The sequence below is a fragment of the Pollicipes pollicipes genome, unplaced genomic scaffold (assembly GCF_011947565.3).
Source record: "Pollicipes pollicipes isolate AB1234 unplaced genomic scaffold, Ppol_2.1 Scaffold_6686;HRSCAF=7923_pilon_pilon_pilon, whole genome shotgun sequence".
NCBI lineage: Eukaryota > Metazoa > Arthropoda > Thecostraca > Pollicipedomorpha > Pollicipedidae > Pollicipes > Pollicipes pollicipes.
The window spans coordinates 35,401,797-35,427,576 of NW_023596921.1; the positions used below are offsets into that span (position 1 = coordinate 35,401,797).

The 25,780-nt window shown below is 58.6% G+C and overlaps 2 protein-coding genes across 3 annotated transcripts; one reads left to right on the forward strand and one right to left on the reverse strand.

The window, feature by feature from the left end:
* Positions 1 to 4,448: 4,448 nt before the first annotated feature.
* Positions 4,449 to 19,620, reverse strand: LOC119107511 (dehydrogenase/reductase SDR family member on chromosome X). 2 transcript variants are annotated; one of them, XM_037230970.1, is made up of 7 exons: positions 19,348 to 19,620; positions 11,512 to 11,617; positions 8,780 to 8,887; positions 8,256 to 8,429; positions 7,277 to 7,487; positions 6,648 to 6,849; positions 4,449 to 5,681 (listed from the first exon to the last, which is right to left on the reverse strand). In XM_037230970.1, the coding sequence occupies exons 2-7, from the start codon at positions 11,615 to 11,617 to the stop codon at positions 5,484 to 5,486; spliced, it is 999 nt and encodes a 332-aa protein (XP_037086865.1). In that variant the 5' UTR covers positions 19,348 to 19,620; the 3' UTR covers positions 4,449 to 5,483. The 2 variants fall into 2 exon arrangements, with proteins under 2 accessions (XP_037086865.1, XP_037086864.1); XM_037230969.1 differs by lacking the exon at positions 11,512 to 11,617 and adding an exon at positions 11,686 to 11,798.
* A 1,974-nt stretch (positions 19,621 to 21,594) lies between these two features.
* On the forward strand, positions 21,595 to 23,934 carry LOC119108234 (serine/threonine-protein phosphatase 4 regulatory subunit 2). The gene is made up of 4 exons (XM_037231816.1): positions 21,595 to 21,631; positions 21,949 to 22,201; positions 22,718 to 22,846; positions 23,919 to 23,934. Exons 1-4 carry the CDS (start codon positions 21,595 to 21,597, stop codon positions 23,932 to 23,934), a joined length of 435 nt encoding a protein of 144 aa, XP_037087711.1.
* The last annotated feature ends 1,846 nt before the right edge of the window (positions 23,935 to 25,780 follow it).

Genomic DNA, 25,780 nt, shown 5'->3' on the forward strand with positions numbered 1-25,780 from the left:
ACAAAGCTTCTGAATTCTATCGGTTAAGAAAGAGTCAACTAACCATTGTAAATTAAGAGCGCCAATGATTTCTTCCATGCAGTCGTTCAACGCCTACTTTTTGCGGTTTATGGACTTCAAAATGCAGACAGAATTGAGCTCACGGTAGCTCCCGATTTCTGTTCTGGTTACAAGGTAAAACTGAAAACAAAACGAAGAAAACCGTGTCACTTGTTAACAAGTAACCTATATCCGGGGATTTTGGGGGATCACCATAAGATGGGGCTTTGTCAGCCTTGTGTTCCTCCCTTGGCAAGGCTCTGGCTACGCCCCCGCCCACACACAAAAGCAGATCAAGTCGTATACGTTGCATGATGGGCAATGAAGCGTCCGTTGGGCCAATTCACACCAAAGACAGACAGCTTCCCGGACGCTATTTCTTTGCGATGGTGTGGTGTGAGGGAAGATAATGCGGAAAAAGATACTGTTGCGGGATCCAACGTGTTTCGTACACCATGTAGTGGTAACGCTGGTCCAAAAGTATGCAGCAAAGCAGCCATACGATCAGTTCGCCGTCAGTCAAGCGAGAGACGTCCGGGCCAGGGCAGTGGTCACCGACGGCGGACAGGAGCAGGGCCCAGATAAGGAACACATGACAGATGGGCCTTATTATGTGGTTTGATTCTTAACAGAGGATCTCCAGTTGTATAGCCTTTGTCACATTGTTTCTAGTAGTTTTAGGCTCCTGAATTTGCTTCCGCCTTAAATGCTGCGACAAGTCTCACCTCTTGAAAAGCAGCCAGCGAAATGAAGGCGCATGAAAAATATGTCGCACTGTGAGCCATCGATTCACTTTCAAAATTCTCGCCAGCCTATATCCAGACCGTCTTTTGGCATCTACATTGTGGATGCAAATGCTTCCTTAATAACCCAAAATACCTACCCGCTCGTGGAATTTCACTTCCCCAGGAAAGACAATGTTAAAATGGACGAATAATCTAGGGAACCTGGATAGCTTTATTCGCCAAATAACAAATGAGTAAAATAGGCGAGATTGTGCACCAGTGATAAACAGCTCTAGATGCATATCTAGCATAGCAACCATGACATTTGAATAAAGAGCGATAACAACCTCCATCCCTACCCCCTGCCCCCCCCCCCCCCCCGGGTCATCGGCCTCGCTTTCCAGAAAAACTTTCTGAAATAGCACCCTGAGCTTGGCACCCCCCCCCCCCCACTTTTTGAAACGCTCCTACGCCCATGATCCTTGACACCACAATCATGTCATTCGAATCCCCCCCCCCCCCCCCAATGAATTGGTCAAACGTCGGACAAGACCAGCATGAATTGCATTGTCAAGTCGTTCAGATCCGGCGTTGGTGAGCACGATTTCCAGATGCCACGGCCATGATTGGGTCCCAATCAATGTTGTGCAAGGTACGATGACGTGATCAAACAATGACCTATTGAGAAACGTATCAGACACAGAAGCTGTGTTGTTTAGAACAGTCTTTACCACTTAAAAGTATAACAATAGTTACAAGTGAGCTTATTTCATCATATTTGATACATGCTTCAATATCTGCAAATGTGAAGCATTTCCTTTGATGACGCTTTTACAGTACATCCAAAAAACAGTGCCACTGTGACTACTTATGAAAGACAACAAATATTTCGACGTTGCACGTTTGCTTTAGGAAAAGTACCCAAACCCTTCCTCTGATTAGTTTACTTCATACAGCTAAATGGTCACATGCAGCGCCACATACACATTCAATAAAAAATGCGAATATACGTGAGTATAATTTTATAGCGTTTGAGCAAGCCCCAAGGCATATTTTTTTTGTCTAGCCTCTCCCTTTGGACGCTCACTTTTTCGTCTGATTGATATGCAAATCTGTCTCCGGTTGACGGCTCTCCCCAGTCCCGGCCGTCAGTCTGCTGTCTAATCTGGCGGAGCTGCGGCAGTGAGCGCCGGGGCGCGCCGATTTCGTCGCGACGCCGGGCCCGGATTACCCGCGCCGCCGTCAGCGGGCCGCCCTGCGCCGTTTTATTCGTCGCACGTGCGCGCGGCGTCCTCGCCGAACGCGTCGCTTCAACCCCTCCCGAATCAGCGCCGCGGCCGCCGCCGGCCGCTCGGAGGGATAACAGATTTAGCGGCGCTAGGCCTGCGCCGCCCGAAGGGACGCCCGTGGCAATCTCGCCCGGCAATCGGCGCCGCGGATGCCGGCCGACCGCCGACCGGGAGTCGGCGGAGACAGCGCGGGGGCCGCGGGCGCGGGTTGCGATCGCGACAGGGGAATATATACCCAGACGAGGCCTCGACGGCTGGCGTACAACGGTGTACAACACGAATAACAAGTCGCAGGAGTCGTATGCACGTATCCGTGATGTCTATCCCGTGGCAAATAACACTCACATCGCATTCCGTAGTCTCCAAAGAAGCTGACACGTCCCAGACGACAAAAAATCGTCTGCATATTTGAAGTCGTTGGGACGGCGGGCGGTCACAGAGACCCCGGCACGCGTCGTTGGCCCGGGAGGAAGCGGTGAGACGGGCGTATATTGCGTGCGGTTGGGGGAAAGTGGGGAGGGCGGATATATCGCGTGCCGCTGTGCCCCGGGAAGTAATGCAGGAGGGCTCTGTCGCACGCGGACGGGAGGAGGAATGCTGAGGAGGGACACGGAGCAAGAAAACGTACCAGTGCGGCAATCCGAGCGGGGCCCTGCCAAAGGGACGGGACGAGAGTGCAAGCATACGTGAATTGCTCTTCGGTAAACACCCACTGGACCTGCTGTGAGACGCGCTAGGAGTGGAAAGGCAGAACTGAGACGGATACGTGTGGATGAGGACGTGTCTTGCCGGGCGATAGCATTTCGTGCTCTCCGATGGATCAGGGGCGAGGCAGAGGGACGGTAGGGAGGGGGGAAGCGCAGCTGCCAGTGCCTGGGAACCGCCGGTCTGGCTCGTTACCATACTCCGGCGCCCCTCTAACCACGAACGTGCAGGCACCGGCGACACGGCTGACGATAAGAGGATTTATCGGGACGGCGGCGGGGTTATGTACCGGGGCCGTGGCGGAGCGGGGCGAAAGGGGCGAGAGCTGACTTGCGGCGGAAATAGACCAGAGAGTGACAGTCACGACTGGCGGGGAGCGGCCGGCGGTGGCGAACGGCCCGGCGGCGAGCTGTGCGCAGCGAACCACAGCTGCCCGCCTGGACACGCTGGCTGGGAATACGAGACGAGACGGGATAAATCTGGATGGAAAAACGTAAATCATCGCGCTCCCACGAGCAGCGTAAATTTAGACCCACAAAGGAACTTGTTTAGATAACGCTTCCACCAGGACGACGCGCTCTCCAATAACCCGTGTACCGTGTACAAACTACTGCCGCTTCGCGCTCGTCACAGCGTCCCAAGTCGCCGACAGATTTCTGATCGTTGTTCACACGTTGGTGCAGTCATACTTCAGGTATGGGATCTAGCCAGGTGACAAATTTTTTGATCGGACACTTCAGCTCTGTCACACGCTAGCTATTTCGCACCACGCGAGATCAACTCCGCAGTATGGTTATCCCGAAACTGCAGAAGTGGCAAGACATCATAAAATAAAATGTCTACCTCCTAGCATACCCAGAATGTGTCAAAGTATGTGATTTGAGAAGCCCGCTTTTTTAGTTCCATGAACAAATAAAACTCATGCATCGAGCATGAAAAGGGAACATTTCATAGCTGAGGACAACGCAGTTTAACATCTACATCTGCTTACACTCATGGCAGCTCTCTGCACCTACCTACCGCTTCGCGTCAGCTTGACCCCCTCCCCCCGAAGGACCGCCACGTTCCTGGCCAGTGCGGGCCAGTCACTGTTGCCCAGTACACCGCACTCGCCCGCCGGGACATGCCCCGTGCTCGAGGCATGGGCGCGCACGGTGGCGCCATCTGTTTCAAACCTTGTCCTGATCGTCGATGCCGGTCCCCTATCTGCAGGTCGGGCATGCTGCGTGTTGTGTTGTTTCCGTTTGAAGCACACGCCATTTTATTTAACAGTAGTGCAGTCTTAACTAAGGGCGTGGCAGAACGCTCAAATGAGCGTGTGCCAAGCCGAGGTACCCCACGGGTCTTGACGTACAGCTCCATGTAGCGCGTACTTCTACGATCTCTGTACAGTTACTGTAGCTGTAGAAGCTATAGTTGATACTGTTGCTGTAGAAGCTGACGAAATAAAACCGGTGCCGACACGTTACCGGAGGTGGTGACACCTGACGCTAACTGGTGCATGGCCAGCAAACCTCTGAGCGTGTTCTCTGAGCCGGTCTAGAGCGGCGTGCGGCAACAATGTGCGTTTGGTTAGGCAAGAGGGTAGCGCACCGTTACGACGCACAAAGCAGAGCTGTGACTTTGCTGTATGCGGCCGATAACTGTGCACGAGCCTTGTGCACACGCTTTTGCAATAAAAGACACGATCATTGGTAACAAAAGTCAAGCAACTGTATATTGTACATATAAACTTTGTAAAAATGCTACCACCACCGCAGGGGGAGACGCCGCCGTACCATTGAATAAGCGCATTTCCTACAGCGAGCGTGACAGATGCGGCTTGGTTGTCAGCACAGCACCAAAGCCAGCGAGATCTCATGGGAGCTCACTGAGCTGCCTGCCCACCGCCCATGTCAGCTGGCGGCACAGCGACATCACAGTCAGCACATCTGAAAGAGCATAAGCAGAGCAAGCAGGCGGGCTTTGAGCAGTCGGCGCCATCATGTTTTTTCTTCTTTTTTTTCGGGGAGCCTGCAATGGGTGACCGCGCATGCCCCAGATTGCACACTCCGTTCAAAATAGCATGTCGATGAAATCTGGAATGTTCTACCCCATTCCTTTGCAGAAAATCAGACAACCCGCGGCATCTACCGTTTGGTCCCACATGTGAGCTGACCTCGTGCATATGACGGGTACTGGATCGAGTACATTGTATAGGAAGTTTGCTGAGTATATAAGTTCCATACAGTCCAAGTAACAGTCTCCATGCATATCCAGCATTCATGGATATGCGCAGCCGCGCCCGAAGCCTACCCAACCCCGCTGGTGGGACCGTGGACACGCTGACAGACATCGCATCCCTCACAACTGGGCGCGCCGACCACGTAACAACTCCGATCTCCCCGACAAAGCTCCGTCATTCGAGGAAGACAGCCGATTCGATGTTTAGCCAACGGTTAAAGGGAGTGCTCCAGATCTGTAGAGGTTTCCGACCGAAACAGCATCTTGAAGATCATTCGATGCAGTTCACAGTCCTGTCCTTAACGTCTCATGAAGGGCGGAGCCGTGAACTGCACCGAATGATCGTCATGACAGTATTTCAATGCAAACCCCTATATCCATGCGGAACACTCCCTCTGACGTGATTCGCCACATACACGTGTTAACTGACCAGCCACCGCCTTCCGGCGGCCGGCGGCGCTACACTGCGCCGCCAGGCCGAGCCGCGCCGCGTCGCCAGCAACTAGTTGTCGGGCTGACCAAAGGTGCCGACCTTGCAGAGCTCGCAGCTGGCCTCCCACATCTTCTGCTGCTGCTGAGCGTCCTCCGTGTAGCCGGCCGAGCGGTACACGGCCGCGTTCTCGAAGTGGGCGGCGCTCACGCCCTCGGCCTCCGGCGAGAGACAGGCGTACAGCACCGTCTCGGCGCCATCCTTCGGGCTCTGCGGGCGCGGAGGCGCGAGCGGGTCACTGACTGACGGCTCGCAGGACACACGCACGGCCAGGCGGGCGGGAGTCGCCCACAGGTGACAGCGCAGGACACAGACAGGTGAGGGGTCGAACACAGGTGAGAGCATAGGACACAGGCAGGTGAGGGGTCGAACACAGGCAAGAACGCAGGACACAAACAGGTGAAGAGTCGAACACAGGTGAAAGCATAGGACACAGGCAGGTGAAGAGTCGAACACAGGTGAGAGCATAGGACACAGACAGGTGAAGAGTCGAACACAGGTGAAAGCATAGGACACAGGCAGGTGAGTGGTCGAACACAGGTGAGAGCATAGGACACAGGCAGGTGAAGAGTCGAACACAGGTGAGAGCATAGGACACAGGCAGGTGAGGGGTCGAATACAGGTGAAAGTATAGGACACAGGCAGGTGAGCGGTCGGACACAGGTGAGAGTATAGGACACAGGCAGGTGAGGGGGCGCCCACAGGTGACAGTTCAGGACACAGGCAGGTGAGAGGTGACAGGACATGGAGCAGACAGGTCCGAAACGATTCAGAGGTGGGAGCACATCACGTGAGGGTCGTGAATGGCACGCCAGGTGGCAGCAAAGGACAGAGCAGGATCAGGAAGCAGGGACCCGGGGATCGACGGTTCAGGGGACACCAGGAGATACCGACAGACATGGGAACGGCAGCGCTGGTTACAATACCCGACACTCACAGACAAGCGACTAAGCACACGCGACAAACGACACAGCCAGGTCAAGGACCTCTCGTACGTGACTTCACACAATGCATACCGTTCACGAACCGTTCATAAGTGAACGCACACAGCACACGCATCCCACGTATCAGCCAATGGCGACAAGAGGCAACCAAGTCTGAAATCACTTAATAACAGGGCTCCAGGCCCACGCGAAAATCCATCCCGAAACGGGTCGGCGAGTGCGCACTCATTACCCTCCAGATCTTCTTCAGCACGGGCGCGGCCACTTTGTAGATGGTGGTGTAGTCGTAGAGGTCGGTATAGATGACGCCCGGGTGAAGAGAGTTGCACGTGACGTTGTCACCAGCCTCCTGTGCCTTCTTGGCCAGGTACTTGGTGCACAATATCTGCGCACCCTTCGATTGGAAGTAGGCGCCCTTCGACGAGTAAGTTGTGCTGAAATGGCAGGCACGTTTTGACAGACGCTCCATGGGGTAACACAGCGCACACAGATCCACACAGACTCCGGCCTGGAAGCGGAGCGTTGCCTGACTTAAACGCGAAATTCTAGCCACTAAGTACGACACCTTTAGTTTCATAAGCGGACAGGTCGCATGGTAAGCGCATGCCGGTCATCATTTAGGTGTCCACTGACATCTGGTTTCCGGCTCGACGACTAAAGCAATTATAAATAAATGAGGTGGCGTTATCATACACCAATATTGCTCCTTATTATCACGTAATGTAGATATGATGAGCTAGTCAAGACACCTTATTTTTCGCTTTCTCTGCATTCATCTAAACCCGAACGTCACATGAAGGCCTTTAGCGTATCTCAGCTGAGTGGATCACATAGCGGTGGTCGCTACCCCTCACCCCACACCTTAACATGATGTCGTCGAAGTTGACGCCCCCGCAATTGTGCGCGGCGGAGGAGACATTGACGATCCTAGCCTTGCGGTCAGCGGTGCCCGCGGCGCGCAGGCGCGGGTACAGCAGATGCTGCATGGTGAAGTGACCCAGGTGGTTGACAGCCAACTGCATCTCGAACCCGTCCTCGGTCAGCTCGTGCTTCGGGTAGAACATGATGCCGGCTGGAACAGCCGCAGCCTCAGTCAGAGAACAGCATGGCCATAAGGAGCACACGATGAGGAGGAGGTGGTCTGTTGACTCCAGACCAGGCCCTGACGGGGCGATCTGTTGACTCCAGACCATCCCCGCAGGGGGTGGTCTGTTGACCCAGACCATCCCCGCAGGGGGTGGTCTGATGACCCAGACCATCCCTAAGGAGGTGATCTGTTGACCCAGACCATCCCCGCATGTCGACCCAGACCATCTCCGCAGGGGTGATCTGGTGACCCCAGACCAGGCCTCACAGGGGGTAGTCTGATGACCCAGACCATCTCCGCAAGGGGTGATCTGGTGACCCAGACCATCTCCACAGGGGGTGATCTGGTGCCCCGAACCATCTCCGCAGAGGGTGATCTGTCGACCCCAGACCGGCCCCAGACACACAAACCAGGAGAGGCGTCCGGTGGAGCCGGGAATGATCCCGATCCGCCAACCACGTGCGGCTAGTCGGAAGGGCCGGTCAGCAGAATAATCCGGTTAGCTAACATCCACAACGAACAGGGTCCGTTTTTCATCAAGCCTGCCCGGCGGAACAGGGAGGACGCGCGCAGACGGCCGCGCGCGCCGCTGGTCAGGCGGGTCGCGCGCATATACTGATACTCAGTGGGACAGAGGCAGGGCCACTCGACCGACACCACAGGCCCCCCCCCCCCCCCCGCTCGTGTCTCGGCCAGGTCCGCCTCACCACAGTCCCTCCTCCCCCGCTCGCGCTCCGGCCGGGTCCGCCTCACCGTTGCAGAGCAGCACATGGAGAGGCAGTCCCGTCTCCAAAAACCGCTGGCAAAAGGCGTGCACCGACTTCTGTTTGGTCAAATCCAGCGGCCATACCTCCAGCTTGCCCTTGCCGTCCACCTCGGCCGCCAGCGGCTTCAGCACCTTCTCCGCCTTCTCCACGTTGCTGGAGCCTTGAAAAGAACAGCCCCTTGGTGACGAGCAGGCCGTAAACAATGGCGGCATTGCAGCAGCCGACGCTGACACAGGAGCGGCCAATGTACCCGAGTGCTCAGCGCGTGCGCACTCACAAAGCCACCCGAAAAAATGTTCGGTAGGTCCTGCAGGTAAATTGGTCGGCAGATGGCCGCCAGGAAAGGTCGCTCATGGTCGAGAACGGGTACGGTGCATCCTTCCCACTCCGGGCCAACGGTCAGAGCACACCAACGGTCCTCCGCTGGGGGCACGTGACTGCCGGTTTGCCTCGGCTCGACGCCTCGGCTTCAGCTGCGGGGTCCGTCGCCAGCCGTGGGACGGGACTCACCTATGATGAGGTGCATGTTGAGTCGGAGCATGGTCTTGACAGCCTCGAGGCCGATGCCGCGCGAGCCGCCCGTCACCACGGCGACGCGGCCCTCCTGCGACGGCAGCTCTGCTCCGGAGGTACGGCGACACGTCACAGCGGTACTCGGTGCCCGGCCGACACAGCGGACACGAGACGGAAGGGGCACGGCCTGGTCAGGTCCTCAAGTGGCAGCGGCACCAGGCGCGCGGCGCACACAGCGCACACGAGATGGCAGGGACACGGCCTGATCAGGTCCTCATGTGACAGCGGCACCCAGCGCGTGGCCGACACAGCGGACACGAGACGGAAGGGGCATGGCCTGATCAGGTCCTCAAGTGGCAGCGGCACCCGGCACGTGGCCGACACAGCGGACACGAGACGACAGGGGCATGGCCTGATCAGGTCCTCAAGTGACAGCGGCACCCGGCACGTGGTCGACACAGCGGACACGAGACGATAGGGGCATGGCCTGATCAGGTCCTCAAGTGACAGCGGCACCCGGCGCGTGGCCGACACAGCGGACACGAGACGGCAGGGGCATGGCTTAATCAGGTCCTCAAGTGACAGCGGCACCCGGCACGTGGCCGACACAGCGGACACGAGACGATAGGGGCATGGCCTGATCAGGTCCTCAAGTGACAGCGGCACCCGGCGCGTGGCCGACACAGCGGACACGAGACGGCAGGGGCATGATCTGGTCCAGCCCTCATGTGACAGCGGCACCAGGCGCGTGGCCGACACAGCGCACACGAGACGGCAGGGGCATGGCCTGGTCAGGCCCTCGTGTCCACGTCGCCGTATCAGTTGGGAAGGCAGCGCATGCGCCCTACATGAGCCAATTCGTAAGTTAATAGTACCAGCACACTTTGCTAGAGTACGGTGCGAGCACTGTTTTGCCGTTTGACATAAAGGAATGACACGAGGGGCTGACTTGATCTGTTGTGATCATGACCAATGGAATGATCTGTTGTTTCTGTTCGTACGTAGTCAGAGTAGCGTGTAAACTCATCAGCGAGCTTCTCAGAGCATGCAACGCTCCCACGCCGTATCGTTTCTGCTGCCTGTTTGTACGTTCATGTTCGTGATGACCATCTCATGCCAAAAGCACCACCTAAGACTCTCCTGCGGTCCACGGGCCCCGGTTGCGCCTGATCACCGACCTCTGCGCCCCCCCCCCCCCCCAGGCACGCCCTGCCCCAGCCCCAGGCTCCGGGCCCCGGACCGCCTCCTGCACCATCCTCCCTCGGCGGGCGGCGACCGTGTGACGTCACACCGTCCCGTCCCGTGCTCGTCTGGTTCGAGTGACATGGCCACAGGCCCCGGACTCCAGGCAGCATGCACCCGTGCGAGAGGACATGCGAAGAAGACGTTCGGGTCATGTCCTCACGCCAGTACGTCAGGACAAGGCCTGGGCCCAAGCAGGCGTGCAGCTCTGCACAACACCCGGGGTGAGCGGAAAGACAGCGGGCAGCGTGCTGCACGCCAGCTGGCGACGTCAAGCTCCAGACACCATACCCGTGTCATCGGTCCCCCGACACCGCCAGCCTCCTGGCTTCGTCGCATGCACCATGTACGCCACATGCATATCTCTGGCATGGTGCTGGCTGCTTGACATCACGGTGGGCTTGCTTAAAACATTAGACAGACACAACGACATAAACACACGGAGCGTAAAGACGAAACACACCTTGAACGAAAGAAAATGGTGAGAGTAGAGAGATAGACAAAAGGCAACGGACTGAGTAGATAGGTAGAGTAAGGAGCCAGACAGAAGGGAAAGGACTGAGGAGAAACATATATCAGTACATAGTTTTACAAGGGGAGGGGAGGGGACGGGGGGAGGGGAGAGAGGGAGGGGAGGGGACGGGGAAGAGAGAGAGAGAGAGAGAGAGAGAGAGAGAGAGAGAGAGAGGAGAGAGAGAGAGAGAGAGAGAGAGAGAGAGAGAGAGAGAGAGAGAGAGAGAGAGAGAGAGAGAGAGAGAGAGAGAGAGAGAGGCCGAGACCGAGACCGAGACCGAGACCGAGACCGAGACCGAGACCGAGAACCGAGACCGAGACCGAGACCGAGACCGAGACCGAGACCGAGACCGAGACCGAGACCGAGACCGAGACCGAGACCGAGACACCGAGACCGAGCCGAGACCGAGACCGAGACCGAGACCGAGACCGAGACCGAGACCGAGACCGGATACCGAGACCGAGACCGAGACCGAGACCGAGACCGAGACCGAGACCGAGAACCGAGACCGAGACCGAGACCGAGACCGAGACCGAGACCGAGACCGAGACCGAGACCGAGACCGAGACCGAGACCGAGACCGAGACCGAGACCGAGACCGAGACCGAGACCGAGACCGAGGACCGAGAAACCGAGACCGAGACCGAGACCGAGACCGAGACCCGAGACCGAGACCGAGACCGAGAGAGAGAGAGAGAGAGAGAGAGAGAGAGAGAGAGAGAGAGAGAGAGAGAGAGAGAGAGAGAGAGAGAGAGAGAGAGAGAGAGAGAGAGAGAGAGAGAGAGAGAGAGAGAGAGAGAGAGAGAGAGAGAGAGAGAGAGAGGGAGAGAGAGACTAAAGGGAGGGGAGGGGAGGGGAGGGAGGGAGAGACAGGGAGGCGGTGGGTAAGAGACCGCCAAAGCCCGCCTCGTGTTACGGTGCGGCAGCGGCGGCGCGCCTCCCCACCCGCGCCGCCGCAACGAGACATGCTCACCTGCCGACACTTTCCGGAAGAATAGCCACTCCCTCACCATAGCCTGACCACCAACCAGGACTACATATAACTCGTTCCACACCCACGTTCCCAGCCGGCGCAACATCTGTAACGGTGGGCGGGCGGGTTAGAGGCCAGGGGTCGGAGGCGGCCGGTACCGGCTGCCACACTCACCGCCGGCCGGCTTCACCGAGAACAAGAGCTCGCGGTACATGCAGGGCACGCCCTGCAGCAGGAAGGCGACATTGTCGCGGGTGAGCACAGCCGCCGACTTCAGCATCGCCATCCTGCAGACAGAGGGCACGGTAGCTGCAGCGGGGTCGGCACAGCACGGCCAGTCGGCCGCGATGGAGGGCACACCGGACACAGCTGTCAGCGGCGAGCGGCGGCGCAGTCGGCGGCCGGTGGAAACAGGGGTCACATCACGTCACGGACCAACCACGCTCGGGGATCATGAGACAAGGATTGGAGATCAGGAACTCGTTCATAATATTTCGACTCAAAATTCGCGTCCATGGTAAACACTGACTTTTGCCCCCGAAATGTCACGGAGCCTCTCGATTTTCCGCAGTCAAAGATCATCTCCAACTCGGGTCATATCTCACGATCCCGGGAGGGCCGTGAGGCCAGCAGACGGGCCGCAGGGGAGCCACAAGCACTGCTCAGCGTCAACGCCGCTGTCAGAATGCCATCCAATGACATGTTTGGACTAAATCTGCATGAAAACGCACTTACCGGAATTGAAATTGAAACCGACAGATAGGCGTAGCACCATACCGCCACGTGACTCACGCCATGCCGCCGTATGCGTCCTGCTGTATGAATGAGAAGATGCACAAAACGGACACACGAATCTGATAGCTTTTGGTCATGCAGGGTGCGCAAATTTAGAGCAGAGAATGTCCTGTTCTCACACCATGACGCCATAATGTCCGCCGCTTCATTCCAAGCGCTCTTAACATCTCATTCTCGCAGTATCGGTGACACCTACAGCCCGAAAACAAAAGACCGCCTTCATTTGGAGACATCAATGTGTCCAGTTCATCCCTTGATGGCGACGGATCGGCATGGGATGTCCCATGCGGATTCCATGCATTTTATTCCAGCGAGGACCATCGGTTTGCCAGATAACGGGGCGGGAGCGGACGGATGAGAGGTACAGTATTCGCGACCCGCAGCCAGCTCAGCGATTTAGCAAACGTTGGCCGTCCGATCAGAGACGTAGCATCGCCTGCACGTCCGATTTAGGGCCGTCGAATGCGGCAGCGGAAGCTTAATCCCCACGGGTCGTTCAGGCGTTTCGGTTCGTGCGGGTGGCTCGTGTCAGTCGAGGCCGGAACGGCGCCGGGAAAGCTCGCCAGACCCAGCATCCACCAGCGATTCCTAGTGCGGGAGATACGTTCCGCAGAGCCCAGACGGCAGCGCCGCCCAGCGGCGGCGGCGGCTGCCGCGGTCCGCTACAGGCGGCGCGAGTCCTCACGCAGCACGTCAGCGGCGCCACCGCTGGCCACACACACCGCCACGGGCACATGCAGCCGCTCCAGCTGCTCCACCACCACATGTAGCAGCCAGTAGACGGAGCGGCTGCGCAGCTCCGGCCGCGCCGCGAACTCCACGCGCAGTGTGACTTCGCCGAGCGGCGGCAGCAGGCCGCTCGCGGGCAGCACGCGCAGTCCCACCGGCGGCGGCGGCGGCGGCACGCGGAAGGCCAGCTCGGCGCCGGACGCGTTCAGCAGGCGCAGCTGCGCGCCGGTCGTGTCACCGGGCCGCACCATGCCCAGGTCGAGCCGCGCCGGCCGCCAGCTGACGTCCCTTGACGCGCCCGGATCGTCCGGGAGCGCCGCCAGCTCCAGCGGCGCGTCCCGCAGCCGCGTCCGCTCCGCCGGCGGCCGCGCCTCGCCGGCCGTCTGGCGCAGCGTCTCCAGGAACTGGCGGCCGTCCGAGGTGAGAAAGTACGGCGGGAAGCGGTGCCGACGCAGCATGTCCCGATAGATGATGATCTTGTCCAGCTCGCGGATGGCGGCGCCGCAAAGCGAGATGGCGCGCGTTTCCTTGCGCTCGCGCGTATGCGCCGGCGCGCTGGTCGGCGGCGGCGGCGCCAGCGCGGCGCCCAGTACTTCCAGCAGCCGGTCCGGCTCATACACGTGCTGGAGGTGTGTCAGCGGCGGCGGCTCGGTCGGCAGCAGTTCGGGGGACGTATCCGGCCGGTAGCGCAGGCGCGCCTCGTGCACTGCCCGCAGCGCGACGTTGCGCCGCTCGCCCTCCAGCGGCGGAGCCACCACCAGCTCGCGCGTGCAGACCAGCCCGGTCGGCGGCGGCAGCGGAGCGCGCGGAGCCGTCCGCTCGCCACCGCCCCAGACGGACCCGCCAGCCTCCGCCGGAGGGTCTGCCCGGCTGAGCAGCCGCAAGTCGCGACAGCGTAGGTTCGGCGGCACGATGGTCGGCTCCGAGTAGGGCACACGCCAGCGGTCGGCCGGCGCGCAGCTCACGGGCCGGAACGATTTGACCACCGTCAGCTCGGCGTCGGCCATGTGCGGCTCACGCACCACCACGCCACCTGACGTCCGCTCGACGAGGCTGATGTACGCGTCCGCCTCACTAGATGGCAGCAGCCGCAGGCCGTCGCCCTGGCGGTACAGCACGAAGAGGCGCGGCGACTCGGGCATCACGGTCTCCTCGTCCATCTGACGGCGCAGCTGCAGCGGCAGCGGCTCGGGCAGCTGTTCGGGCTCGCTCAGCCCGGCCGCCGCCAGCTGGCCGTCGGCAGAGACGCACCACACGGCGCCGTCCGAGTCGACCGACTCGCAGAGGCTGGTTCCGGGTGGCACTTGCTCGGCGACCGACTCGGCCGGTGCCGGCTCGGCCGGCGCCGACGCTGCCGCCGCGGAAGGCTCGGCGGCCGCTTCAGACGGGGCGATCTCAGAGGCAGCAGCTGGCTCGGTGGCGGAGACGGCGTCTTCCTCGGTGGCAGAGACAGCGTCTGCCTCAGTGGCAGGGGCTGTGTCTGTCTCGGTGGCAGAGGCTGTGTCAGCGACAGGCTGAGGCGCAGCGTCCGTGTCCGTGGCAGGAGCTGCATCAAGGACAGGCTGAGCGGCAGCCTCAGCCTCTGGCGCAGCCTGGGACGCGGCCTCGGGCGGAGCGGACGCCTCCGCCGCAGCTCCGGTGGCCGGCTCAGCACCGTCGGCGAACGTCACGCCTGGCTGCTGGTCGGCGGTGGGCGGCGCCGGCGGCGGCGGCGGCTCCTCGTGTGGGCCCAGCCGCAGTGTGTGCACCACCGGCCGCTGGCCGTCGGCCGCCACCGAGCTGAAGCTCAGCAGCTCGGCGTTCAGCAGCAGCTGCGAGCCGTCCGGCTGGCGCACGCAGAACAGGCCTTCGCTGTCGGCCTCCACCGTCAGGCCCTGCGGCAGCTGCACCTGGCAGCGCGCGCGCCGCTGGTCCATCAGCACGCGCGCGTACTCCGGATGCTCGATCAGCACGGCGGCGCGGTCGGTGGCCGCGTCGTCGATGGTGACGCGCACGCCCAGCAGCCAGGAGACGCGCGGCTGGCCGATCCAGCCGGCCTCGTTCACCAGGTAGTCCGAGCAGCCGGGCGGGCGCGGCTCGGCCGGCGGCGGCTCGGCGGCGGCCGCCGTCACCGTCACCCGCGTGCCGTCTGGCGTCTCCAGTACCGACTGTCCGCCGGGCCGCACCACGGCGCGCAGGCCGTCCTCGCGCTGCACGTACAGCTCGCGCGTCACCGGGTCCGTCGCCTGCTTGCTGAGCAGCGGGCGCGGCTCGGGCGGCGCGTCCGGCGCGTGACTGAGCCGGCGGCCGGCGCCCGTCACCTCGCTGACGACCGTCAGGCCGGCCTCCGAGCAGACGTACGTGGTCAGGCTGCCGTCCAGACCGAGCGCCACCACCTGGCCGGCCGGCCGCGCGTCGCCGTCCATCAGCAGCAGCGTGCCGTCCCCCAGGTGCACGCGCAGACGGCGTCGCTCGCACGCCGCGTCCACGTAGTACTGCACGACACGCACTCGTGGCTCCGAGCCCGGCCAGAAAGGGTCCGGCTCGAGCTCGACCGTCAGCCCGTTCGGGCACGAGAGGTGCAGCGTCTGTACGCGACGCGACGCTGGGGTCGGTTCGGCGGCCGGCGGCTGCGGAGCCGGCTCCTCGGGCGGCGGAGGTGGCGGCGCCGGCGGTGGCTCCTCCTCCACAGAGGCGGGCCGCTTCTTGCCAGCGCCCACGCGCTTCGACAGCTTGGGCTCTACCTTCTTCTTCGGCTCCTTCTTCTTGGCCTTCTCAACGGGCGGCGAGCGGCGGCGCACGGAGCGGCGCGGCTGCGGCGGTGGCGAGTCCGGCGCCTCCGGCATCTCCGGCGGCGCGGCCGCCGGCGGCTGCCGCAGCGCTGGCCGCGGGTGCAGCTGCACGCCGCCGGCCAGCTGCGCCGCCAGCTGGTGCTCCGTCTCGCCGGGGTGCAGCGTCAGACTCGTCTCGCCGTGACAAACGCTGACGGCTAGCGCCGTCGGCCCGTGCACGTACTCGGTGCGGTGGACAGTGACGTACGAGCCGTTGCTGAAGTACTGGCGCTGGCGGCGCCCGCTCACGCTCAGCAGCCGGTCCAGCTCCAGGTCGTAGCCCGGCGAACACCTTCTCGGGCGGTGCGGGGCTGGGCGGCCGCATGCGCAGTCGGCTCCCCTCAGGGTGACTTGGGCCGGATCTCAAACTGCACGACGCTGATGGCGGCGGCTGACTGGGCCGGGGCGCCCTCCGGATCAGCCCGGTCGCCCTTGGCGCTGCTCGGACGCGGCTTGGACTTGCGTCGCGACGAGTCCTTGCCCTTCTTGGCCTTCTTCTCCGCAGCAGGCGGCGGCTTAGGTTCATCCTTGACGACAACGGTCTTCTGCTCCTCTTGTTGCAACTGTTCGTATTTCAGCGAGCCGGGGACCAGGAACACCGCGTCCGGCAGCTGGAAGCCCTCCTGCTGCTGTTCCTGCGGCGCGGTCTCGGTCTGATTCGTCGCCATCGTCGCCGTCGCCGTCGCTGGCGCCGGCGGCTGCGGCTGCGGCTGCGGAGGCGCCAGTTCGTCCGCCATTTCCAGCAGCTGGCCGTGTCGGCGCTGCAGCCAGGCGCGAACCTCCGGCCAGTGCTGCACGTACTCCAGAAAGTCGCGGAAGCCAACAGCCGTGTGTGTGCGTCGTTCCCAGCCGTCGCTCAAGCGGCCGCGGCGCACGCGCGGGTGCCCATACACCAGATACAGGCCGTCGTCGCCGCCGAAATGGAAGGCGGTCAGGCGCTGTCGGCCGGCGCGCGCTTCCGCCAATGCCTGAGCCATCGTCAGCCTGTCCAGCCGCTCCGAGACGCAGTACTCGGCGAAGCGCGGGGGCATGTCCAGCAGAGCGTCGCGCGTGTCGAGCGGCGCGGCGTCAGTCGCCAGCGCGGCGTCCCCGCACTCCGGTACGATGTGCTGCTCGTCCGGCCGCACCGACTGCGCCGGCAGGAACGGGTGCGGGTACGGCTGAGGCGCGCCGCCGCCGCCGCCGCCGCCGGTCGTCAGCGCCGCGTACATTGACTCAAACATCAGCTGACGCAACGTGAGGTCGGCCGCCTCTGCCGATGCCGGCCCGCCAGGCGCCGTCTGCAGCTCCTGGCGGGCGGTCAAGTGGCGCCAGAGACTGGCGTGGGGTGGCGGCGCGCGGCGCAACAGACTCTGCAGCTCGGCGGCCTGTGTCAGCACGTGCTCCGCGCTCAGCACCACCTCGCGGTCTGTCCAGTCGAAAAAGTCGGCGTTGACGGTGTCGCCCTCGTACACGAGCGTGGGCCCGCGGTCCTCGTCGAAGTCCTGAGCCGGGAACTCGTCCTTGAGCGCGGCCGGCTCCTCCCTCTCCGCTGGCTCTGGCTCGCCGCAGGAATCGCCCGCAGCTCCCGCGTCACTGGCGGCTTCCTCGGCCCGATCCCAGCCGGGCGTGGCCCATAAGCACACCTGCTCCACCAGCGCGTTGACAATGAGCGGTACGGTGACTGACTCTGGCGGTAGCGGCGCCAGCAGGCGACGGTACTCTAGCGGCTCCTCCAGGCATGGCTCCGGCTCCGGCTTCGGCTCCTGCGGCGACGGCGGCTCCTCAGTTGGCTCCTCCAGCGGTGGCGGCTTCGGCGGCCGCGGCGCGTCCGGCACCGGCACCGACGTCACGCTCTGCACGTACATGTCGAAGATCTCCCGCAGCCGCAGGTGCCGGTACAGCTGGCGCGCCACCGTGTCGAACGCCTGCTCGGCGGCGCGCGCGGCGCTCGTGGCGAACTGCACACGACAGCGGTCCAGTGACACCTCGACCAGCGCTGTGTCCCGGAGGCGGCTGGCGGGCGGCGCCGGCGCCAGCGCGGCCGGCAGCTCACGCCAGAACTGCGCTGCCCGGTCAGCACTGCCGTCGCGCCGGCGGCTGCGCGCCGTGGAGTGGCGCGAGCCGCTCAGCAGGCACGGCTCACCGCCCAGCCGCAGCACCGCCTCCAGGTGCACACGGCATGCGGCCAGCTCGCGCGGCAGCTGCGGGTCGCAGAAGCCGACCAGTAGTACGTACAGGTCGGGCCCGTCAGCCGGCTCGTCGTCCTTGTAGCGCGGCTCCTCCGTTTCGCCTCGCTTCCTCAGCGTGACCGGCTTTGTCTCGCAAAAAGCGCCGAACTCCTTGTCCTCTTTCTCCGCCTGCTTGTCGGTGAGCGGTTCCTCTACTGGCTGTTTGTCCACTTTTGCAGGCTTTTTCTTCTTGCTGGACGCATCCTTCTTCTTGCCCTTGGACAGCTTGGCCGGCTCGGGAGGATTCGGCATGGGCAGGTCGTCAGCGGCGCCGGCGGCCGCGCGCCGCTCGACCAGCAGCAGCGAGACGGCGTGCTTGACGACCAGCGCCATCATGGCCGCGTCCAGCTGGCCGGCGTCCCGCAGCTGCTCGGCCGCCGCCAGAAGCATCGCCTGCTCCGGCGGCACACCCGACGATGTGCGGCCCGTCGACTCGCGCTTGCTGCCCATGCGGCCCACCTGGTTGGCTTTTGGGTTCTTTGATGGCGCGGACTTCTTGACGTCTGGCACCAGCTTGAGCACCTCGTGGCGCTCCAGCAGCGCAAACTTCCGCCGCAGTCCGGAGCGCACCCCCGAGACCAACATCGACAAGAGGTCGGCATCATGGTCAGTTGCTTCCAAAATCATATAAAATTGGCTGGTGAGGTCCTCCACCTCCACAGCCTGGCTACAAAATTCAGCCTCCCACCATGGTGGTCCATCCTGCTCAGGTGTGATTGGTAGTGCCTCTGCCTCCACTGCAGGCACTGTTAGCTTTTTGCTTTCCTTCTTGCCCATGGTCCTGATATGTTGTTAATTTATACTTCTAAGCAAAACACTAATATTTCAAGAGTGCTTTAACTACAAGGCATCTTGTGTTCTTTGATACCTGCTAGCATGCATATGCTTCTCAGAGCATGCATATATGCAAAAATGGCAATCATGCAAGATGGTCTTCTCAAATTGGATAAATTATGGCAGGAATTGTGTGGGTTTGATGACTTGCACATGAAGAAGAGGAAGTGGATGCTTGAAGGATGAATGATATGAATCTGGAATTTTTTACACACATGTCAGGCTAAATCGTCACCTAAAATTGTCCAAAGATGCAAGTAATAGTCTAGTAATCATTTAATTATGATGAACACTCTGCATAGATCAGGATACACCACAAGTTATTGAATATGGGGGTTCCAATACATTATTTTGGTAAGACAAGTCAACTTTTTCGAGGTCGTGCCATTGAGACCACATTCGCAAAGCTACCGGAAGAATCCATGCATGGTGTGACCTGTGCTCGACCAGGCACCTACCTCCTTTCAGATGTAGCAGGATTCTTGCTGAGTTTTCGATTATTCCCAAGCCTATTCTCGAACACCTTCAGTCCACTTGCCCCTTCACAGGTAATGCTTTAGTTCCTAACGAGAGAGCGCCTCTCATGCAATTTGGACCACGACGAAGCTTTAGATTTGCAACAAGTCGTTAATATTACACTGGTCCAGCACCTTTCACTTTGCACAACCCCCGTTATTCCTGTCGCCCTCGCCACTACCCAGTCCCTTCAGCCCGGAACCGGACCGCTACTCGCAAACAGTCGCTGCCCTGTGACGTTGCGTGGCATGTTTATTTGACCACCAAATACGATTTGTAGGACTAATCCTGGAACAGTTGATCCTCACTTTTGGCAATTTAATGATAACAAAGGATTTGTCTATTTTTATAATATCTTTTAAGATCTTTAGAAATATTTTTACATTTTACATAATTTTGTATGATGAAAAATTAAGAATTTACTTATTTGGTACAAATCTATCCTTTTTAAGGTTTTATTTGAAGTAGTGCATTCTTGCTAGCTACATGGCGCGTCTGAGACGAGTTCTGAAATTCTAAAAAAAAGGATTGGGGAAGGCACTTCGAGGAGAGGCGTGGGAGCGCGGGAATTGTGTGGTGTACGTGTGAGTGGCGCGCTGTAGAGAATAGGTAGGTACTTGTTTTTCAGGCGTGAATTCACGTGCATCATTCTGTTCGCATGGGAGCGAAAGTAGTTATCTCATGGCTGGTTAGTCGAAAGATAAGTCATTGTAGCCTGGCCTCAGGAGATGGATTTGGGCAAAAGTGGGTAAAAAATATTGAACTGTTCTTTCAAATATTTATGCATGCACATCAATTACACAATAATTTTTGTTGACTTTTGATGCGGTTAATGTATGTGCACAATGCATTGTATTCTCTCATAATTTGTAAGAGTCTTGGAACAAAGGAAAATTGTAGCTGGGTGTGTGGGCATATTTGCTGTATGATGGGCAGCAGGTAAATTGTGGACACAATTTGTTTTGTTTCATTTAACTTTGTAATATGAGTATGACTTGTGAGAGCAAGTGATTTTGTATTTTTGTTTGGAAGTTTGTCATTGTGAGAAATGGGACCAGATTTAAGATAACATTGTGAATTCTATGGTATCTACAGGGGCTCAGTTATTACCTCAGTTTGTACTGGTATACAACATTTGCTTTGGGCCATTATATCCTTGGAATGCAATGTTTATTGCAGTATAATACAGAAGGCAACTTCTAGGTTTCAACACTGCATAATTATGTTCCTTATCCTTCATTGTCCTCACAGGCTGCAGTATACAATTATGTTTTGCCAAGCTTTGCATAATAATGAAGCTAAAATGATAACTGTGACATGCCCAAAATCAAATCACAATGGTGCTATGGTGTGATGTTATAGCATGTATGAATTCCATTGACACATGACTTATGACTTACGTCATCAGCAGCCAAAAGTTCCAGAAATGTCTTTGGGATGTTTATTGTCCATATTTTTAACTTGTAGAACTTTGAAGTGACTGTGGTAGCTCAGTGGCCTTACTGACAAGGTTAAGTGACCTTGAATAGAAGGCATTTAATGCTTCAAATTGGGTTTGAAATCTTTTGGATTCATATGACCACAATTAAATCATGATAGGTGAGGACTTTAAACATGTGTTTGAAAGACCAGCTGGTGATATACAAAGCTGTGACCTGTGCTATTCCACAAAATTGTTTTGCGTTGAGTGTTTTATAGGGTGGCCTATCCTGGCTAGATGTAGACCTTGGCAACGTTCTGACCATTGTCCAAATTGAGCAATCCCTGCATTATTGATGTAATCTTTTTACTGAGGCAATGCTGAAAAACACAGAAACTGATTTGTAATGTTTTTGTCGTTGACACAATCAAAAATGCCTGTGCAAGGCCATTCCATACCAGCCCAGATGTCATGCCATTATTGTGTGCTCTTGCGATCAGTTGCCATTTGACTGTCATTCAGGGTCGGACGGGCACTTTATCTGACATGAAAGCCCACATGTTTGCCATGCAATGGTCAGATGTCTAGTTGCATTTTACCAACTGGACTATGAGGACAGCAGATGTGATGCAGGCATGTGGCATAGTTGTGAAATTTTCAGAATATTGCAGTGGTTGGATTCAACTTACTTGTGTGGTATTTAATTTACTAGGACTCACCTGCTTCTACACTTCCAGGTTATTAGGCCAGTGCTCTGACATTAGTCATCATGGAGGACCTGGAGGAAGTTTTGACAGAATTGACACGTAAGTTCTGTTGGGTGCATATTAGTGGTGTAAGCTCATTTTTCATGGGTGTAGGCGGAGCTCATTTAATGGGTGTATATGTCTATGTTTGGCCAATCAAGAAATCTGTCAGGGCTGCCTGCTCAGCCATGCATCAACTAGGTCACTAACTGAATATGACTTGGACAATCATGCAAACACTTGTGCACTCACAGCACCTTAGTAACACACATCACCCTCACTCAGCAACCTGTGAGATAACATGAGTTGCCCCTGGTCCAGGACACGCCCCCTCCACGGTCATTCTCTGACCCATGTGTTTGCCTGCCTGCTGACAGGGTTCCGGCCGGACCGGCAGCTGGAGATCCCGCACGTGCTGGAGCAGTACCTGAAGCATGTGGCACGCACTGGCGACTCGGTGTTCCCGTGGCCACAGGTGCGTCCGCTGCTGAAGCGCAAGCTGGACCTGATCGCCGGCGAGTTCTGCCAGCACAGCCCGCCCGAGAAGATCCCCGCCATGCCGAACGTGGACCCGTTCAAGTACGACCAGCTGCTGAAGGAGATACACTTCCGGATCGACTCGCTGGGCGGGTCAGTAGAGCGGGCTGCGCCGGTGCCGGCTGTGGCGGCAGTCCGCCGACGTCGGCTGGCTGGTGCAGTAGGCGGAGCGATTTTGGGCTGGCGTCGCGTATGAAAGGTTTCGTTTTCCTACGTGTCGCCGCCGGAAGCTTGCGTCTGCTCGGAGCTTGCAGTTTTTATCACGTTAACATAAAAGAACGTTTGCATTACTGTGTTTGACCACGTGGCTACACTGGCTGCTTGTAGATGATAACGTTCTATGCCAATCGTGGTCGGGCTGACCGCGTTCAATCGCTGTGCTGTGTTTCCTCTTGTTATCAGACGATGTTTTCCTCCCACCATGTTTCTCGAAATGCAGCGTACCAAATATTACCGAAGATTGTTAAGTACCAAACAACAACAATTAGCCAAGCATCGGGGAAAGAAGCGCCAGTTTTGAGGTTTTGAGCGGATCTGATGCCGGCACCGTGCCTGACCGTCAGTGTCTCGTCCGCACCAGCCGTCTGACTCCCTTTCCTCCTCTCACAGCACGCCGTTCACCATCCAGCGGCTGTGTGAATTAATGACAGAGCCGCAGCGCTACTACAAGCGCACCGACAAGTTCATGCGCGGTGTTGAGAAGAACGTGCTCGTGGTGACCACCATCGAAGCCACCAGGTGGGAGGCTACTGTTTCATCGTATCGCCCCCCTTATCGCCTTAACGTGCCCGGTCCCTGCATCTCTAACCGTGACGTCACATGTCAGCAAGTGACGTCATGCCCCATACACGTCGATACACGTCGGGCGGTAGACGCAGACATAACCTTTGCGCGTGGTCCTCTAAAATGCAAATGATTGAAATCAGGTAGCAGAACGTGAAGTGGGTGATTCGCATACAGCTTTTTGTTGAGAAGAATCAAAGGCACATTAATGCCGTATCTCCGCATTGACATCTTATATTTGCGTTTTAACTTCTTCGAGGGTGCTCTACTGCAGTTGGTGCGTTGTTGAATGGCCTCTTACCGATTTATTATATCTTATAGTTGACTTTTAGGCTGAGTGCTCTGAAGGTGTGGGTTGCTTGATGTCTTCCATGGTGGGCACGTTGTCCCGGCATTTTGTATGCCATTTGGTTGGTGTCAGAACACAATTGGGGAATATGTGGAAGGTTGTATTGATCTGCATATCATTAGCCGTTTTATTTCTGTCGGCCACGGGATGTAATGTTTTCCTTTGGAGAAGCAGAGAACTGTCTGCTTTGCCATGTTGGCAAACACCTCATTTGTAGTGAAGCGCCCTACAGCATGTGTTGTCAGTTGTCATTCTTATCGGTATTAATGCACATGTGACACTTGCATGCCCGTTTGATTTGTTCAGTACCTGGACTGTACACTCTTTTATGTAATTACACACTAAGTGCCGATAGTCAATGTCCTTCACTGTCCAACGCGTCCTTCGTCCCAATGTGTTTGCTGCGCCCGGCTCGATGCGCTTCCCACCGCCCCGCCGTGCACCGCTGATGATCCAGCAGCAGTGGTCCGCCGCGCGGTACGCCCCCGTCCTCCCGCCGCCGTGCCCCGCTGATGATCCAGCAGTGGTGGTCTGTGGCGCCGCGCGCCTGACAGTGGTCCGTCTGCCGCAGCCGGCGGCGGCCGGGAGCTGAGCCCCTGAATGGCGCCGGTCCCGAGCCCACGGGCCTGTCACGCGGCGCCGCCGCCGAGCCGCTGCCAACGGCCTCCACCTCGGCAGCCGGCCGGCCGCCTGAGCCCCGGGACGAGAGCGCCGCCGCCGACGGGGAGCGCGCCGAGCCGGCCGACGCCACCGTCGCCATGGAGACCAACGGCGCCGCCGAGGCCGAGCAGACGCCGCCGCCGCCGCCTCCACCGCCGCCGCCAGCCGGGCTCGGCACAGCGGGGGAGCCGGCAGATAGTGGTGAGCGGAGGAGGGCGGTCAGCCTGGTCATTGGTGGGCCCAGAGGAACGACGGATGCATCCAGAGGATAGTAGTTTAACTTCGGGTGTCACGTGCGGCAGTGCGGACGCTACCATTTTAAGTCATTATGGGATGCTCTCCCTAGTTGAGACGCGTCCATAGCATTAGAGGCTTATTGTTGTTTTTTGCCACAGAGTAATGTGATCACTTTTGGGGTGGTATAAAACGTGTTAAGCGCACAAGCGCACAATTAGTTTCCACTGCGGCCTGATCCAGCGGAGATGGAGAAAAATGGTGATTTGATATATTGTGCTTTTTCCCTCTTGACTTCTTTTTTGGTTGAAAGTCGGGGGCAGGGGCATCACGATTCCAACTTAAAGTAAGTTACAGTTTGCTGTATTGGCTCGCCATGCACGGCTGATATATTTACTCCCAATGGCGCCAAACTGGTTTGCATGGTGAATCGACGAACGCCATCGAACGCCGTTTCGACCTGCCCCGACCTGTTTCTCTCTGCCGATCAGTCGCCGCCAGGGCGGAAACACCGATGGAGGTGGAGCTGCCTCCGTCCGCCACCGACGTCCAGCAGGCTGCCGTGACGTCGCAACCGGCGGCTGTGACGTCACAGCCGGCGGCCGTGACGTCAGCGGGGGTGGCGCCGGAGCAGGCGGAGGGCGGCGGTAGCCCAGTGCCGGTGAACCTGACAGTGACGGAGGTAACTACGGTGACCACAGCCGTCCAGACCACACCCGAGGCTGGAGAGGCCGCGGACGAGACGGCCAAGGCGACGGCGGCCGCCGCAGCACGGACGGAGCCGCTGACGGAGCCGGCGCCGGCGGCGGACGCGGCCACCGTCGAGGTGAGCCGCCGGGTGCTACTCCGGGAACTGGAGGGAGGTGGGGCTCCGGTCGGGACGACGCTGCGTGTGCTTCTGTCGGGCCGTCTCTTGCCCGGGCTGTTGGTACGGGCTGGTGCGAGACGTTTGTGCCTGGTGGGGTGGTTGACAGGTGTTCGGTCAAGAGTGGAATGGAAGGAATTGAGCGACAAAAACTCGGCAGGGATAAACGTGGACTGAGATAAACTGGTGTTTTGTATATCCGAATTGACTATTATCCCTGTCGATTTTCTGTTTTTCAATTGTTCTGTTTCTTCTTTGAGCCCTGTCGACCTTTTCCTCTTTTTTACTTTTCTCCTCGACTTTTATCCCTTTCATCCTTTTGTTTTTCGACCTTTTTCGATTCGATTTTCATTCATTTCGACTTTTTGTCGTTCGGCTATTTTCGGTCGACTTTCGTCCTTTCGACTTTGCGTCTGGAAACCCGGTGCGCACGACCGTTTTTACATCGCTGGTGTGTGACCAGTGTCAGTGTGCGGTGTTGTGTCATTATTTTGGCCTCTGCACCCAGTGCACTGCTGTTCATCCAGCATTTTCTTTTGTGCATTGTACTCCGGGCTGATGGGGTCGTCACTCGCGTACTGACAATGCATGCTGTAATTAGCTGGAGACGTGCTAAAACCGAAGCAAAGCTCAACCGTTGCCCCCAGCGGACGGGTTTGTCGCCTCGCCAGACACTCACGGATCGGCTTCTGTCGCAGCCGGAGGAGCCGCAGTCGGCTGAGGTCGTGCCGGAAACGACCGCCCCGGCCGCGGACGACCTGGACTCGTCCAACATGAGCCT